At 37.3% G+C, this 17,147-nt stretch overlaps 1 protein-coding gene across 1 annotated transcript; it reads left to right on the forward strand.

Annotated features, from left to right (window-relative positions):
- Positions 1 to 783: 783 nt before the first annotated feature.
- On the forward strand, positions 784 to 15,983 carry XEG113 (xyloglucanase 113). The gene is made up of 13 exons (XM_089155568.1): positions 784 to 1,171; positions 2,519 to 2,794; positions 2,918 to 3,123; positions 4,981 to 5,086; positions 6,952 to 7,208; positions 7,483 to 7,618; positions 11,491 to 11,585; positions 11,663 to 11,716; positions 12,073 to 12,186; positions 12,491 to 12,589; positions 12,688 to 12,807; positions 15,258 to 15,344; positions 15,654 to 15,983. The coding sequence occupies exons 1-13, from the start codon at positions 1,012 to 1,014 to the stop codon at positions 15,819 to 15,821; spliced, it is 1,878 nt and encodes a 625-aa protein (XP_089011694.1). The 5' UTR covers positions 784 to 1,011; the 3' UTR covers positions 15,822 to 15,983.
- Positions 15,984 to 17,147: the final 1,164 nt, after the last annotated feature.

The raw sequence follows: 17,147 nt of genomic DNA on the forward strand, positions 1-17,147 counted from the left end.
TGAATCTCTGATGAGCTTTTGCGCTGTGAAGCTTCAGGTAAACTGAATCTGTTCATTACCCAAGCAGATTGAGAGAACCAAAGCACATCCAATTAGATGACTTTCCCTTCCTCTCCCTTGAGTACTTTTTCTCTCTCGGTCCTAGGCTCTGGGAGGATGACTGTGATCTGAGTCTGAGCTTTTAACAATTAACTAGTCATCCATGATTCCTTGGTTTCAGAACCCAATTCTTCTAGCGCTATGCAGATTTGGAATTTCCTTAACTAGTGTAGTTGCAAGGTAGCAAGCACGTCCAATTAAGATCTCGTTAGTAGTTTTGATAGATTCCCTTGGGAGTCTGAAAATGATCTCTCTGAAAGTTTGTAAAAAATCTATAAAATATAGAAAACTATTTGTAGGTCACAAAAGAAAAGAAGAAACATATCCGATTGTGCAAATTGAAACTAAGGGGTTTTTACTGTTATACCCCTATCTTAACTTCAAAATTTCAAGTATAGCCCCGCATAAATGAGGAGAATGACTTCTCACTCATAATACGTAATGGACTTTTAATCCATTGTGTATTTTAGAGGTTTTTCTATTATTTTAAATAAAAATAAAAATAATAATGAATGCCAAACCATTTAAAACAATGAAAAAATCTCATAATAGACAATGAGAATTGATACCAAAAAGAGCCTTAGTGAAGAGGCCATAGGTTTCAAGACATGTGTAATATCTTCATCTCCTATATATATATATATATATTTTTTTTTGAATTCTGATAAATAAGTTATTCTTGAATTGTAGTCATGGACTGATGGTGGTGTTGACCTTAACCGGGCGGCAATGGAAGAAATTAAAATCTATTGATAATGGCGAATCTTCAGACGTTAACGCGTATTAATTACTGTGGAACTCACCAAACATGAATCATCTGCTATTAGAAATCTTTGAGTTTGATTTCTGTTTGAGATTGGCAAATTTTAACGAAGATCTGGAGCTGGGTGTGAAACTCCGAGTTTTCTAAAGATGGCTTGGAATTCGTTTCAAGACATCAGTAAGTCGAAGCCACTGTTCTTGGCGATCTACTTGACTGTTCTAATTGGTATCATCTGCTCCTCAATCTTCGTGTTCTCTGCTCTTTACGGTGGGAAAACGATCGATCCGACCAGTTACTTGACGAGTAAACGTAAGTACTGTTACATTCTTGTGTTTCAGAAGAAATTACTTCGTCTGTATCTATTTCTCTTGTTTTCTAACTGTATTACTAGCTTAATTCTTATAGGTTCGTTTAATTTGAAGCTAATATTATGCATTTAGTTTTATAAAATAATTGAAATAGAAGTAGTTTTATCTTGAACTGAATGAGTTCGATGAGTTTATAATCCAAATTCAAATGGATGATGGAAAATGAGAGACTTTCACGGTGCATGGTTGTAGGTTTCATTGCAATGTGATTTTTTTTGGGGCAGGAATTGCAATGTGAAATCCTGTAAAAAATAAAACGCAAACGTGAAGGAAATTCCTTTGGAGACGTTGCGTAAAGGAAAGGAATTAGTGTTGGCGGCATTCTGCAAAGAATGTGTAAAAACTATAGGACATAGCTTCTTGACAGAAAATCATTTTCCTTCTGTTATTTCTAGGCATGGGCAGATCACATTTTTCTAAGCCTTTTGAAAGTTGAGATCAACTAGGAAGTGCAATTTAGTAGCCTTTCTCTTGGTTCCTTGTTTTGACATACAAAAATTCCTCTTATTTTGGCCATTACGTGCATCATTCATCGGGTTATGTCTATGATAATCTTGGAAATGTGACTTGAATGTGACCTTATTTAACTTTTGTATCTATGGAGATGGTATTTTTGGATCATCAATCAGGGACCTCTTTTTTTTTCCGAGTAATAAACAAACTATCATTACCAAAACTTCCCAGGGGAAAGAAAGAATGAGTTTTCATTTCTTGTTGCCGGACCAAATCATGAGTCATGACATGCCTAAACAAAAGATGAGAGTTACTTTTTTCTGGACAAAATCGGCACCTAGACATCTAATGACTCTTTCCAAGTTCTTTTTGTGTTTGGATGATGACAAGAATTTGGATGGCATTATCCTTTTCAACTAGTTTGTCTTTGTTTGGTAGGGGCTAGCCTTGGCACAGCGGTTGGTGGACCACAATTGTAGCCTGAGGTTAAGGTATTGAAACAGCCTCCCAGCAAAAATTGCTGGTGTAAGGCTGCGTAGAAAAATTGCCCCCCCCCCCCACAGCTAGACTCTGCTTGTGCAGAAGCCTTCGGCACTGGGTTTGCCCTTTTTTGTTTTTGTTCGGTGATAGTTCCTTTCTTACTGCTATTGATATGTGAGATTAAGTGATGAAATACCTATGCACATAATGGAGCTGTGTCTCGAAACCAATAAACATTTCAAATTCTTGTCTTCTATGGATGGAATCTTGATAACATGATATGTTTATATTTGTTCTTTGCTTACGAATGTCTGCGATTTGCTTATCTCATTTTGATTGCCTTATCCAAATATAGATTCTACTGAAGTGGATCATGCTCTGAATACAACATGGGATGAAGCACCATCATTGTCTGATTCAAAGTCTCGAAGAATGAAGCATATATGGAGGCTACCACCTCCTGGCTCAAAAATGCCCCCTCTGAAGACCTTTCGACTGACAAAAGAGCTTGTGAGTGACAGAGTGCAAGACAATGTGATCATTGTAACCTTTGGGAACTATGCTTTCATGGATTTTATCCTGAATTGGGTTAAACACTTGACTGATCTTGGCCTTCATAATCTTCTTGTCGGTAATTTTTTCCTGCATCAAAAATTCAATTTCTTGCCAACTTGTATGCAAATGCTGATTGTCTAGTTCCTGCTGCTTCAAGATTTGTATTATGGTGAAGAAGAATTTGAAACTACTGTTATAGGTGCAATGGACACAAAACTTTTGGAGGCTTTGTACTGGAAAGGTGTTCCAGTGTTTGATATGGGAAGCCACATGAGCACCGTAGATGTTGGTTGGGGCTCACCAACATTTCACAAAATGGGAAGAGAAAAAGTTATTCTGATAGATGCTATGCTGCCATTTGGGTATGAGCTACTGATGTGTGATACAGATATGGTTTGGTTAAAGGTGTGTTCTATGTATACTACTATTATTTTGACTCTATGAAAATATTTTCTTTTTCCCTTTTGTTTATTACATCAATAATTATCATTGCTTCCATGTATGCTGAAGAAAATGACGAGGCCATAGCTAAGAATGTGCTAGCCTGCCAATAATGTTGGTTTTATAATGGACATTGAAACCCTTAACTGCTGAACAGTTGATTGTTCTTTATTTCGTAAAGTGTATCTAATGGAGTCCAATATTTACTGCTTTAATGTTAAGATGTTAAATGACTTAATGAACATTCTGCCTCTGCTTTTGGTAATTGAATTGTTAGCGTAAATCTTAAAGGTGGTGGCAGTGAATTGGATTGAGTTGACCATTGAGGCTTGGCGGTACGTGGCTCAGCTGAAACAAAGCTGCCTATTATGCAGCTTTAGAAGTATGACCTTGACAGCTAATTATTATATATGTCAAACCCTATCAAACAGACCAACCTTTTCTACACTACAAAAAATCATACAAGAAAGAAAAAAAATGGAGAGTTTTCTATACATGGTCTTGTGTTGACTGTTGAGAGGTTTCTATCCAGGGAATCCTAGTATCCACCTGCCAAGATGATGTGGCAATTTCAAACTGGTGGATAGGCAAAAGACCCTACACAGAGCACTTCAAATTAAAGAATCAAATTCAGCCATACAGCGCTGGTGCATTGGCGTTCATCTCCATCGATGTCTATGCACTTGTACTGTACTCCAGCAAGTTCTGTGCACTCTTCCATTTTCTGGAATTTTCAAACCCCTATTTTGCCACTGAAAAGTTCCATTCAGATGAACACTTGATATGTGAACAATGAACCTAAGGCCTATCCCTTCCAGTCTGCCATCCAGCAGATCTGGGCCTCACGTAAAAGGGGCCACTGACGCTCCTTAAAGTTGTTAGAGAGATAAGAGTATATTCATCGGCCATATTGGCCTGGCAGTACGTATTTGAAAATCCATCTATAGACAATAGAAAAGGAATTTTGACGTATCAAACTCTTATCGGCCTTGGAGAAAACTCCATCACATATCTAATATTTTTAGAGCTATATCTTTGCAGTTTTTGCCACATCTGTGTTTATCCATGTTAAACCATAGGTGTACTCTATTACTTATTTCCAAAATTTACAGCTTTCCATTTCACTAAAAGTCGTATTTCAAGTGTAAACAATTTCCTTGCAAAAAGAGCATTTTTTCCGGCTTACAATTGTTTGTTATTGGAAGATTATACAGAAGATTACACATTAGTTCAGTCATCTTCCATAATCAGTGTAGCTATTCACAGCCAATACTCACCGAAGGATAAAATGGGTGAACCTGGATAACCATGTATTGCTGGTTGTCAAGTTGATTTTCTGCAAACTCCAATCTGAAGACTGAAGAAATTATTCTAAGTTTCTAACGATTTATTTTCTTTATGGTGGATAGAGAACTGGATTTGGTCATTAAATAAATGATAGGTCATGGAAGCTAGCACATATTATTTGAACAACAAGACCTTTTATAACCAAATGTAACAACTCCATAGATTATTCATTAGAAAGGATAGGGCAGGCAGAATACAGGCTTGATGAGAAGACAACTTTGAGAGATGATAGGTGATAGGTCCACTGTAAACTAGTTGTTTCTGTTCTTATACTTGTTATATTTCTTGTAGACTTCTTTCATTGGGATATGCGCATTAGTTTTTCTTTTTGGTTGTGATTAAATAAGGATAAGCAATGCATTACCTATGCTATATCTACAGTATCTTCTTATTCTTCTTCTCCATCTCTTCCCTATCATTTTAAAATTTGGTCGCTTTTATAGTAATATATTCATGAAAATTTCCCTTGAACAGAATCCACTTCCATATATTGCTCGGTATCCTGAAGCAGATATCTTAACTTCAACTGATCAATTGATACCAACAGTTGTTGATGACAGGTTGGAGAACTGGGAAGAAGGTGAATATTGTAATGAAGGCTTTGATGACTATTCTTGTTTATCTTTTACTTTTTATGGTTCTTATACAATTCTTTTAGTTCTCAAAGTAGTGTTCTTTAAGATCCCAAGGGCGTTGCTCAGTTGAAACTGACCAACACCTCATAAAAAGGAGGTCATGAGTTCAATTCTCCTCGGGTTCCTAATTATTGAAAAAAGGATACTGTGCTTGGTATTGTGCTTCACAGAACTTTTGCGGGATACTGATATTGTTGTTCTGTTCATTTAGAGTAATCTTAACTTAATACGAACCTGTAAACCCAAGGAAGACTAATGGCTTTTCCTTTCGTGTAAGTGGCCAATTAGGAAAAAGGAGCATAGGCATAAATTTCGTGTTGTATGTAAGTCAAATTCTGTTTTGTGCTGCTGTTGTGAGTCAACTAAAGCAGTAACATTTGTCATCGCCTTCATCATTTTCTGACCACCTCAGTGCCATGTCCTGTTGAACAAAAGTAAGCGCAATCCAAGAAAACCACTAATCATTTGAACGAAGTTTTGCTCACCTTGGTATGGACTAGGTCTGTTCATTCTTGTCAGTCCCTTTATCATAGCATTTGTTCGGTACAGCAATTGTATCCAAACTTTCGGGATTTTGTTTGAAGTCCCTTAGTTCAGGATATCAAACCATCCAAAATTTCCTTTATGTAAGGATCCTAAGGGATGTTCAGCAAATACCTACTTAGTTCATTGATGGATATTCTTTTGGGATTTAAATCTTGTCCTTTCCGGGAACAAGACTTCTGAAATTAGCTCCTTTTGGGATTGGTACCCTACTCAATGAGAGCTTCAAATGATACATTGGCTTTCAAGTGCAACATGTATAGTTTGTTATATTTTTAGAAATACTTTGTGGTTTTATCAGTACTTTATTCTAATCTTGAGGTTTCTATACCAGTCTTCCAATGTAAGAGTAGTCAATGGTCTCCTAAAATTTTAAAATTACTTAAGAGTTAGAACTTCATTTTTTACTAGGGTGTTTTTTTGCGCTAATTTTTTGGATCCTATTAATCAAATAACCCAAACATATCAATCTTCAATCTTTTGGATTTAAGCTATAAGGTCTTCATGGTTTCAAATTAATTTTGAGCCTTGGTTCTTTTGGCCGAGACTTGAATGCTGTGCATTAAATGCGCAACACTGAAGTTGAACCAGGTTCTTTTACCGCCAAAGCTAGTCTTTACTCTTTAGTGATCTTAATCTTATCCATACAGCAATCTACATCAACTCCGTTAAGAAACAAGAGAGTGGTTATGTGCAAACTAACTATTTTCAGAGGGAAAAAAGGCGTTATTTGCTTGTCTAAGGACTGTGGGAGATTGTGGAGAAGTATAGAGAATGTAGGATACCAAAGTGAGAGAAAAGCTCCCAATTCTTTAACTTTTGTTTGGTTGTACCAGGAAAGCATAAGAGACGTTGCTTTCCAGAGAATGTGGCCAAAATCCAATTATTTTGGTTGGATTGTTCAACAAATTTATTCAGAGGCATAGGGAAATGGGTGGGGGGAAGTTGCCAATTCCAGGACATTCTCCTGATCATATGCACTGGAATTTTTTTCTTCCAAAAGTTGCCAAAAGAGCAAGCTTCAGACACCCTCTGACGCAGATCTGAAGGTGTTCAAGAAAGAAGAAGATGAAGGCTACAGCCCAGCAGTCACAATATTGCTTTGGTTTCCTAATACATTTTTGAATCCTTATTTCGTTGTATGATCCCAGCATTGTTGCACAGTTGTGGCCCCCCTGCCTAACTAATTCGTTCAGTTGTTATATAGAATCTTGAATTTCTTTGTGTTCTAGTAATAAAAATTTCTTCTTGTCCTGGGCTTTCACAGCACCTGCTGCATACAATATTGGAATCTTTCACTGGCGGCCAACAGACTCTACTAAAAAACTGGCAAAAGAATGGAAAGAGAGACTTTTAGCCGATGAAAGCATATGGGATCAGAATGGATTTAATGAAATTGTGCACAGACAATTGGGACCAGCTGTAGAGGGAGAAAGTGGACTTGTTTATGCCTATGATGGAAATCTTAAGTTGGGACTTTTGCCAGCTAGTATTTTTTGCAGCGGACATACTTATTTTGTCCAGGTAAGGTGCAGTTATTTATGGCTCTGCCTTAGCTTGATTTTTTTTCTGATGGGCCTCAGAGCTCCTCAGTTATGTCTTCTGTTGAATAAAGTAGGAGATAGCCCATGAAATACCACTTGGATGTACAACACAAAAGCATCTTCTTGATTTACTTTACTACACTTCTTTACTTATGATATAAAAAATGTCTTGGAATGGGTCAGTGCTATCAACAACGAAGCTTATGAAAAAAAATAAAAAATAAAATTCCCTGAGTGCTTAATCTAACTGGCAGGCCATGCATCAACAACTTAGACTGGAACCATATGCGGTGCATACCACCTTCCAGTTTGCAGGTACTGAAGGAAAGCGCCATCGACTACGGGAGGCCATGATTTTCTATGACGAGCCAGAATATTATGATTCACCAGGTTATCTCTCATGCTTTTAGTTTTCTTTAATTTTATATCTTATAAGTGTTGTTGAGGCTGCAGTCTTTAAAAATGAAAATAAAAAAAAGTTTTTCTTGGTTGAGTTGAGATCTCTAGATTAGCGCATAGACACATCAATTAAGAGTTCCATTCATAGGATATTCTCTAGAAGGTTTGTTGGTTGCTATTTGATATAGATTTCTTGCTCCTAAATATTGATTCGTTGATCCTGTATTGACTATGACATTATTTTCATTTTGAGAATTTCCTCATTCTGTGTTCCATCACCCAGAGGAAAATCAAGAAAATTATTTAAACGAAAGGCGCGAAGAGCCCTGAAAATCCATCCCATAGTTTTTTTCTGAACTTTTCACTGCCTGTTGATATTTCAGCTAAAAAATCTGAAGCAAGTCTGTATTGTTCTCTCAAGCTAGTTTTGTAGTTTCTCTCTGAGGTGCAGGAGTGGCCCTTAATCTTAAACAGTAGATTTTAGATTTGTTCAAAATTAAAGCCATTGGATGTCAACATTTTGTGACTTTTGTTTTGTATTAAAAGATGATTAGGCCTTAATTACAGCAATATGAATCCATAAGGTGGGAAAGTAGAAGATTGGAGGCTGACAATGGAAGGAATAGGAACAAACGTATAGCTAATTTCTTCTGTCTTGAAGAACCCTGTTTGACTTTGCCTTAATCACAAAGATGTGATTGTAGGAGAACCCAATCCTGAAGTTCTTCTTTGCTTCATGGTTCAGTATGTTCAATCTCCATGTGCTGAATTTCCATTTTCCAACTCTTATTCTTCCAGTTCTCAATAATTCATGATATCCTTCAATGTTTTATCCAAATTTGTGTTCCTTGTACTGAACCATAGAAGAAGACATGCATCCATTGAAAACTTCATCAATTTATTTGTTCTTTTAGGTTTTAGTTGTTTCAAACTTTTCATCAATTTTCCTGAAGTCAAATTTTAACTTTACTTTGTGTTTCTTTGATGTTTTCACTCCCACCCTGCTTTTACTCGGACATGACAAGGAAGCATGTTCAGGCATGGTTGATTGTTGACAAGAATCCAACTACTTGATGGGGCATCTTCCTGACTTTCCTCCATGGTTGGCGCTTTTATCTTTTACCAAGTTATTGTCACACCTATATATACCTTTCTCTGAATCAAGCGGAGCGTTAAGGGGGCTGAAATTAGAAACTAAAAACCAAAGGAAAATTCCAGAGAGTGGTGAAAAGTTAAAAAACTTAATACCAAGTCAATTGCTCTTTTTTCTAACAATATTATTGTGCTTTGCTTGGAGAATTTTGAATTCCATGCCATTGAGTGACTATCATGATTGACCTTTCAATTACTCAACCATGGTTATCATATATTCACACTTCACTCTGCCTGGACAGTTGGGCAGCTATCTCACATATCTACCATCCTACCTTGATTGAGTATTTTGTATGTTATTGCTTTTTATGGAAAAGATGTAGTTATAGTTATGTTGAGACTCAAGTCAAGGAGCACTTGAGCTCGGGAGACACTAATTATTGGTAATTACCGGGACGCCTGGCAGAATGCTTGGCCTCCTACACCCATAGTTGTCACGGTGACGAGGCGATGCGAGGAGGTTTTAGCAAGTTGAGGCGATGAGTCGACGAGGCGCCCTTCGAGGTGCTTTTGAGGCGGTCGAGGCGTTTTAAGTGAAAATTTTACTTTTTAGTGTACATCTCATACACTAATTCATTATAAATCTATCATATCTTATATAATAAAAAAACTAATATTAGCCATTTAGCTTACCTCAAGTCATCCAACATACTATAAACCACACACATAGTAGGTCCTAAATAAATTCCAAGTATCATACTACTTGGAGTAGGAATAGGATGCAGTAACTAGATAGCAGGTTTAGAGTATGAAAGATGATGAATGACCTTTAAACAACAGTAATCAAATTACTACTTGGAGTAGGAATAAGATGCAGTAACCAGATAGCAGGTTCAGAGTATGACATCAGAACAATACATGAATAACAACCACGTGAAAGTCACAGAGAAGTAGCTATGTCACAGGAACCACAACAAAGACTTTAATTGCAATTTGCAAGTCACAGAGAAGTAAATAGTCTCCAAACAGAAATTAAACAACGAGTAGCAACTTATAACATTGTTAAAACACGAAGAAAAAAAAAAAAAAAAAAAAAAAAAAAAGCTGCCGGCGACATACCGTTGCTTGAGATGGTGAACAAAATCACCGGAGGCCGTTGCAAAACGTTAGTGAATTAATGTTACAAATGATCCCATGTATTCCATGTAACATTTGTATAAGCATTTAGCCATTAGATTATTCCCAATTGGAATCTAATTTCCAATTTATTTTTGGCCTTTGATTTGGAATAAAAAATGGTGGTTTTTTAAAAATCCCATAAGGCGGTCGCCTCAGGGTCTGAGGCGTCCGAGGCGACGCCTTAGAGCCCGACGTGACCGCCTTATGGGCTCCAACTGAGGCGAGTATTGCCTCAGACCCTCTAATGCCGCTAGGACGCCAAGGCGTCGCCTAGGCGACGCCTTGACAACTATGCCTGCACCGGAAGTGACACCCGAAGGGTGAGCTTCTTAGACACCTGAAGAAGAAATTTGTCCGTACTTATTCAATTTATGACATGGATGGACCCGCATTGACCCAGTTAAACCTGGTCACTAACCGACTGATGTACAAGCTGCTGAGCTGGAAAGTAATCATTGGTCATTCCTCCTTGGCCACTTGTGCTCCATGAGGCTCTTAACTGAAAAATCTAGATGAATCCCAGAAAACAATAGAAGTGTTCTTAAACCTTTTAACCTACTGCAATATGTGCTTTCATTGTGCTCCAATGTGCTCCGGGTTGCTGATAGCGGCTATTGCATGCCAATTATATTTAAAAAAAAGGGGTTAGAAACATGTTTTTCTAGTGCTCTTACTCTTTAACATGTTTTTCTAGTGCTCTTACTCTTTCTCTTAATAGAAGAAGCTATTGTTGATGTGATTGATTTGATGATAGAAATCATATGAAGTAAAAGCATTGTCAGAAGCTGTGAACAGAAATCCATGGATTGGTACGAAGTTATAGCAAACAAGGGTTGAAATTCTACAAAGATCTGTAACATGTTTGAGATACTGACTTACATGAGTAAAGTAATTATTATTATTATTTTTTGTAGTCATCATCAAACATAGGCCCAACGGATTCGGGGGGGGGGGGGGGAGGGTGTGGAGGGACGGAGGTTTGAACCCAAGACCACCGTGGTCTTACTGGCTCTATATAGGAGGCTGCCACCATTTTGCTAGAAGCACCTCCACAGTAAAGTAGTTATTAAATAGAATGGATTTATTATTGTCTAATGTACCACATCTAGGTGAGGTTCAACTGTTTGCGTTTTTGATTAGGTTAGCTGGACTCGATAGTCCATTGGATTTCTGCTCTATAAGAAATTAAGATTTGTTAGGTGGACTAGATTACTTTTTTATCTAACAAATGGAGATGTCTATGTTTCTGAACAATGAATGACTCCACTTACTCACCATTCTTCCAAGCTAGTTTGATACATGACCAGATGGTAATGGTGACTGGACTATCTCTATCTTCCCGGGTCTTTTCTCCCTTGTAATTTAGCAAGTCCTATTTTCATCTTTCTAATTTTCTGGATTCATTAGGGTTCATAAATTATGATTGCAATTACTTGTAAATGTGAAATTATGACTGCCTTCTTTTTTTTGGCTACTGTTTTCATGTCAAAGTGCGCAAAATTGTCATTCTGTATTTGGTTGACTTCTTGTAATTGTGGTCTCTTAGATGCTGGGGTGATGGAAAATTTAACATGTTCAGGGGTCTTATGCAGGAGGTTTCTTGTCATTTAAACCATTTATCCCAAAGAGCTTATTGCTTGATGGAGAGCACAACATTGAATCACACTTTTTACTCATGAATTACCAAGTATGTAACCTGCCTCGTGCGCTTATTTATGGTTCTATACTTAGGCTTTATTACTTATATTTAAAATTATTGTTCAGATAAAGCAAATAAGGAAAGCACTTGCTCTTGCTTCTTTGCTGAACCGAACTCTGGTGAGTATGGGCATATTCCTTAGATAGTATCTGCTCTGTCAACATTTATCTAAAATAATTTATTTTGCTGCGTTGATATAAATTGATATAAATCAATTTGCTTAGATTTTGGTTGAACTTGCCACAATGTTGTTGCATTTGCATAATTTCGTTTTTTTAAAGAAAAAAGAGAGCCAATGCTCATTTTCCATTAGACCAACCTATATGTGGCAATATAGAGTAACTAATTTCATGTGCTACCTTCTAATAATAAGAGTGAAAAAGTAGATAGAATTTCTAGTGTTTAGAGCCCTGTCTATCTCTATTCTGATCTTTTCACACTTTTCTCTTTTTCTTTTTTCGTCTTTTATTTTTAGGTGATGCCTCCACTATGGTGCAGGCTGGATAGACTATGGTTTCCACATCCTGGAGTCCTGCCAGGGACTCTGACAAGACAACCTTTTATCTGTCCTTTGGATCATGTATTTGAGGTACTGTTTATGAAACTAATCTTACTTGTCTCTTTTTTTTTTTTTTTTAATAAATTCGGTCAAATTTCTTCATATATCGTATGCATGATCGTGTGACTGGGAGTTTACTTATATGATAGATTGCTGTAAATTCTTAGCTTCTTGAAATGGTTCCCTCCCTTGATAGCTCATTGCTCTGTGCTGTCACATTTAGATATTCCCCTATCTTCCATGTTGACAATGTTAGCCATAGCTTTTGTGCCTAATGCTTCCTTAGTTGATAATGGAGAGGACAAAGGATTAAGAAAGGCATGTTTCAATGTAGGTGAATGTCATGCTAAAAGATCTGCCAGAAGAAGAATTTGGCCCCCGGATTGATTTTAGAGAGTATTCTTTCTTTGAAAATCCTTTACTGCCTGAGCAGGTAATATGGTCCTCCCTTAAACACACAGGTAGTTGTTTTTTTCTTGTTGATCTATCCAGAAAGCTTTTTCATTGTCCCCTTATGATTCTGTATTTCAGGTCAAGGATTCATGGCTTGATGTTCATCTATGTGAAGAGGGAAGCAAAGGCTGTCAAGTAACTAATATGACAAATCAACCAGGAGTTCTCAGATTTCCAAAGAATAGCAGTGAAGAACTGGTACTCTAAATTGTGCAAAAATTGTGCCAATCCAGTTACAACATTAGTGTATTCATATAAAAATTATATGCTCAATGGATTATATTATCAGTTTGTTTGTGTTTATTTGTTTGTACTGCTAAGAATCTAGGTTGTCTTCATGGAACTCACTGCATCAAGTTTACTTTGTTCTGTTCGTCCACTTTCCGCCACTATTCATGCTATAAGAGCTTGTCAAAGTTTGACTTGTTACACTTCTCAGTAGGATTTCTGATGTAAACCAGGATCTAGGGCTGAGGGTCTTGAGGTAATTTCCCTAGATTTTGGTTTACCCAGGAAATTCCAGCAAAAGGGAGGATCGCAGGGTGTTTAGGGTATGCTAAAACTCTGAAAAACCCTGCTGTAATATGATTTTAGATTTGAAATTTGAACTGAAATAGAAAACTAGGGCTATGGCTAGGGTAGGAGAACTGGGGTTTGCTGCCCTGTGTTTCAGACTTTAATTTAATAGTTCTGGAATTGGGAAGGGTCTAAACTGTAGCACAATTAGGTTTCAGATTCTAGAAGTTTTCTACTAAGTGCAGGAATTTCTGAATTTTCTTCTGGTTTTCAATTTTCTTTCAAAACAGAGAAACAAATGCGGAGGGAAGGTCCTAGGGGAATTACAGGGGCTGGACAGGTTGGGGAAAGGTAGTACTAGAGTCGCAGGAAGGGGGGAGGGGATGCCTAGGGGTCTGAAACAGCAATGGGGAAGAGTTCTAGGGCCTGTGGGGATGAGGGATGGATGGTTCTGCTATGCGCAAAACAGGGGGAGGGGGCAGGGATGTCTTGCGAGTGGGGGGAGAGGGTGAGGGAAAGGCTGTGACTGGACTTATCTGGGAATTATCTGGACTGTGTTCGGCAGCTGGAAGACTGACTTTACTTGCTGAAACTAATGGTTGAATGCTAGAGTGCAAAACTGAATTGAGAAAATCTGGGAAACAGAGAATTAGACAACAGCAGGGTCCCCCTCAAAGGAACCCTGCCAACCACCCTGGCTGTAATAAACTCAAAAATCTTTATTTATCAAAAACTAGGACTTACAATGAACTATGGGCTATTTATAACCTTCAAAAGAAAGACTCCAACTTGAGTTGGGACTGCCTAATGGATAAGGATCCCTCTTCTTGACCAAAACACTTAAAATGAAATCTAATTACTTAAAGACCTCAACCCTAGATTCGGAATCTACTAAACACACATGCTTAATTAAATTTTAAGTTAACTTAAAATGCACATACTAATTAAGATAACTTAGGACTCATTCAAATAATTTTGATTTAATGTAAAACTCTTCAAACCAAACCAAACTCTTAAAGATAAGAACCCTTTTGCATAAAGAGTCTTATCTTATCCACAACTTTGATTAAGTCAAACACAACTCAAGAAATTAAAATGGACTATAACTCTTAAACAACTAACCCCCAAATAAAAAAATAAAAATGGATCCATAACCTTTGGATCAAGGGGACTCCAGCTAGACCCATACTAGGCCCTAAAGGGGCAAGAAAAACCACCAAAATACCCCTGGGGTGGGGTCGGCCAGCATTCTTTGGCGGTTCTTGGGGCCCACTTTAGGGTTCAGCTTTTTTTTTGGGGGAGGGGGTTCAATCCATGTGCACATCAATTTCTTTCTTTTATAAGTTGGCATCTTGGACCTTTCAGTTGGATTCTTTTCTAGCATGCACATTCCAGGAGCTTGTGTCTTGTTCATATGTGTAATCGCGTCCAGCATGACTCTGATGCAGACTTTTCCTTCTGAATTGTGATGCTTGTCTCACATAATGGTAGTTTAGACCCTTGTATCTTAAGTGAGACCCTGAGACACCGTTTCCAAGAGGAGCCTTAGTATAACCATCCTTTTCGGATATAGTAAACCTGATGTCTTGATGCTACTTCTGTTATAAACTTAGTTGTAGTTTCTCAAAATACACTCCAAAGCCAATGAACAGGGTTCACTCTTTCTCTTTGCTATGTATGCTATCTTTACTCCTTATGTTTCTCCTGTTTCTCCTAAATGTGAGAGTAATGTCTGTCAATTCAAGCCAATTCTAAAGAATATTTTTGTAGGCATGGATGAAAACTCCATTCCTCTTTCACCTTCTTATGAACCAAACCGCAATTTAATTTTCAGGTCTTATTAAAAATGTCAATCTATGTGATTCCTTATGTGCAATTTAGAGGGCTTCCCAATGTCCGTGTGGACTGAGACCTGACCCATTTATTAGGATTCCCAATAGCTGCATCCTAGTAAGGATTGTTGATTTACAAATTCTAAGGTTGTAGTTAACCTAAATCATATACTGCATTAGAGGGTGCAATATCAATTTTCACGTCATTCTCTACTATAGAAAGATCTAAGCTATGGGACTTTTAATTACTTTTCTTTTTTTCTCTTGAGGTGTGTAACCATGTGGTTCTATTTTTGACAGTTGAAAACAGTGTTCTCCTCATTCAAGGATGTCAAAGTTATACAATTTTCATCCATGCAAGTTGCATTCAAAGGCTTTACTGACAAGGTATTCTCTTTCCCGCTGCAACTGTGTGGGCCTCATTTATTTCTATATAAACTGGACGAAGTAGATGAAAGAGTATAACTATCTAGGTGTAGAGTTTGTTTCAGGAGAAGTGAAAATAGATTTATAGAGTTCTGCAGTAGGCTCACTTTTTGTATGCCAAAATCAGTACAAATAATGGTTGAAAACTGTAATAATCTCCCTGCTTTATTTTACCTTGGGGCATTTCTCATTGAAACAAATAGAGATGTGGCAAAAATTCATTGGTTATATTTTATCTGACAATGCAAAGTTTTTTAATTATATGATCAGAAAAGAGAAGAGAAGTTCAGAGCGCGTGTGAAAAGGTACATGGGGATATGGTGCTGTGTGACAGACCATGTTCCTGGTCACATATATTATGACATGTACTGGGATGAGAAGCCTGGCTGGAAACCTGCCCCACCAAAGACTGCACAAGATGACCATCCTCCTTGGTAATTTTTAATTACATGTTCTTCCTATAAGTTGAAGGATTAGTGAAAGGGGGAAAAAGAAGAAAGCTTGGAGCTTGACATTAGTTGTATCCATACTTACACCATAGCAATAGAAAAGTAGGCATGAAATGCTGATTTACCTTTGTATGACGAGCAGAACCCACAAGTTGATAGTAAATGTAGTTTTTATAATCTCTCTCCCCCCCCCCCCCCTTTCTCTCACACACGCACACAACATTTTCTTATCATCTGATGACCAGAAGGAGAGTTTTTTATGTTATTTGATTAAAAAAGAGAAGGTTGTATAAGTGATTTATTCTTTGAGTGGAGGGTCTCGATCAGGGTTTTTCTTTGTCTTCTCCAAAAGAATGATCAGGGTTTCATTAGTGCATGCACATCATTCACTTGTCACTTGCACCCTGTTTAGTTAGATATGAAGGGAAGCGAAATAAAATTATAATGAAGTGGATGAAAATGAGTAAACAAGAGTCAAATGTCCAAGTTCCTCACTTCCCATGAGCCTTTTGAAGTCACAATCATGTGTTAGAATTGGGCCCCTGGAGGATGTAGCATTGAATAATTGAGAGCTCTTATCAGAGGAAACAACCTCAATAGTTTGAAGCTAGAAAATTGAAAATTCAGCTTTGTTTTAGAACCACCAACAGCACTATTGTGATTTATCCTTGCATATTAAGTTGGTATGAGCAACCTTACCTCAAATATTAATGGCTTTTCCTTTTCCTTATTCCCCCAAATTTAAAAATTAGTAAATCATTGAAATAACAATTCTTTATTTGGGCATCGCTCAAGTGCAAACTGAGGTTTGGGCAAGTGCAGATGAACTCTGTTTTTGTATTTCGTCCATCACAAACACTGGCCCAACCAGTTCGTAGGCTTGGGTTTTCTTTGCTAGAGTTGGGTTCTGAGGCATTTGGCTTACAGCAAGCCTAAAGTTTCCATTTTAATAGCAATCAAGATAAGTGATACAAATGTTTTTAGACCTATCACTCATGATCTGTTTAAATTACTTGTTACTCTTACATGACATGTAGCAGCATTCTCTACTTTTGTAAAATACAAATGATTTGTTTTTAAGGCAATTTTCCATTTTCCTTTTTCCTTTAACTTGGTCAAATGTTTTATAGCCTTTTATGGTTCTTCTGTTGATTATGTATGCTACTTGCCCACTATAAGTTTGCAAATTGATAATGTCTACCTTCTATCAGATTTTTCTAAAGAAATGCTTAGTATCATTTGTACTTTACAAGTGACTCTAATTGCAACACAAAAAGGCTGGAGGTCCCAACATAAAAGTTGGATCCTTTTCATG

Source organism: Hakea prostrata, chromosome 5, assembly GCF_041222555.1.
Source record: "Hakea prostrata isolate BN-2017 chromosome 5, UWA_Hpros_2, whole genome shotgun sequence".
NCBI classification, from domain to species: Eukaryota; Viridiplantae; Streptophyta; class Magnoliopsida; order Proteales; family Proteaceae; genus Hakea; species Hakea prostrata.

Bases quoted from the DNA above. Each gene is read 5' to 3' on its own strand.
- XEG113 (XM_089155568.1), top strand. From the start codon at position 1,012: ATGGCTTGGAATTCGTTTCAAGACATCAGTAAGTCGAAGCCACTGTTC. The intron at 3,124-4,980 runs GTGTGTTCTATG...TCCCTTGAACAG, and splicing joins CAGATATGGTTTGGTTAAAG to AATCCACTTCCATATATTGC. The intron at 11,586-11,662 runs GTATGTAACCTG...ATTATTGTTCAG, and splicing joins TTTTACTCATGAATTACCAA to ATAAAGCAAATAAGGAAAGC.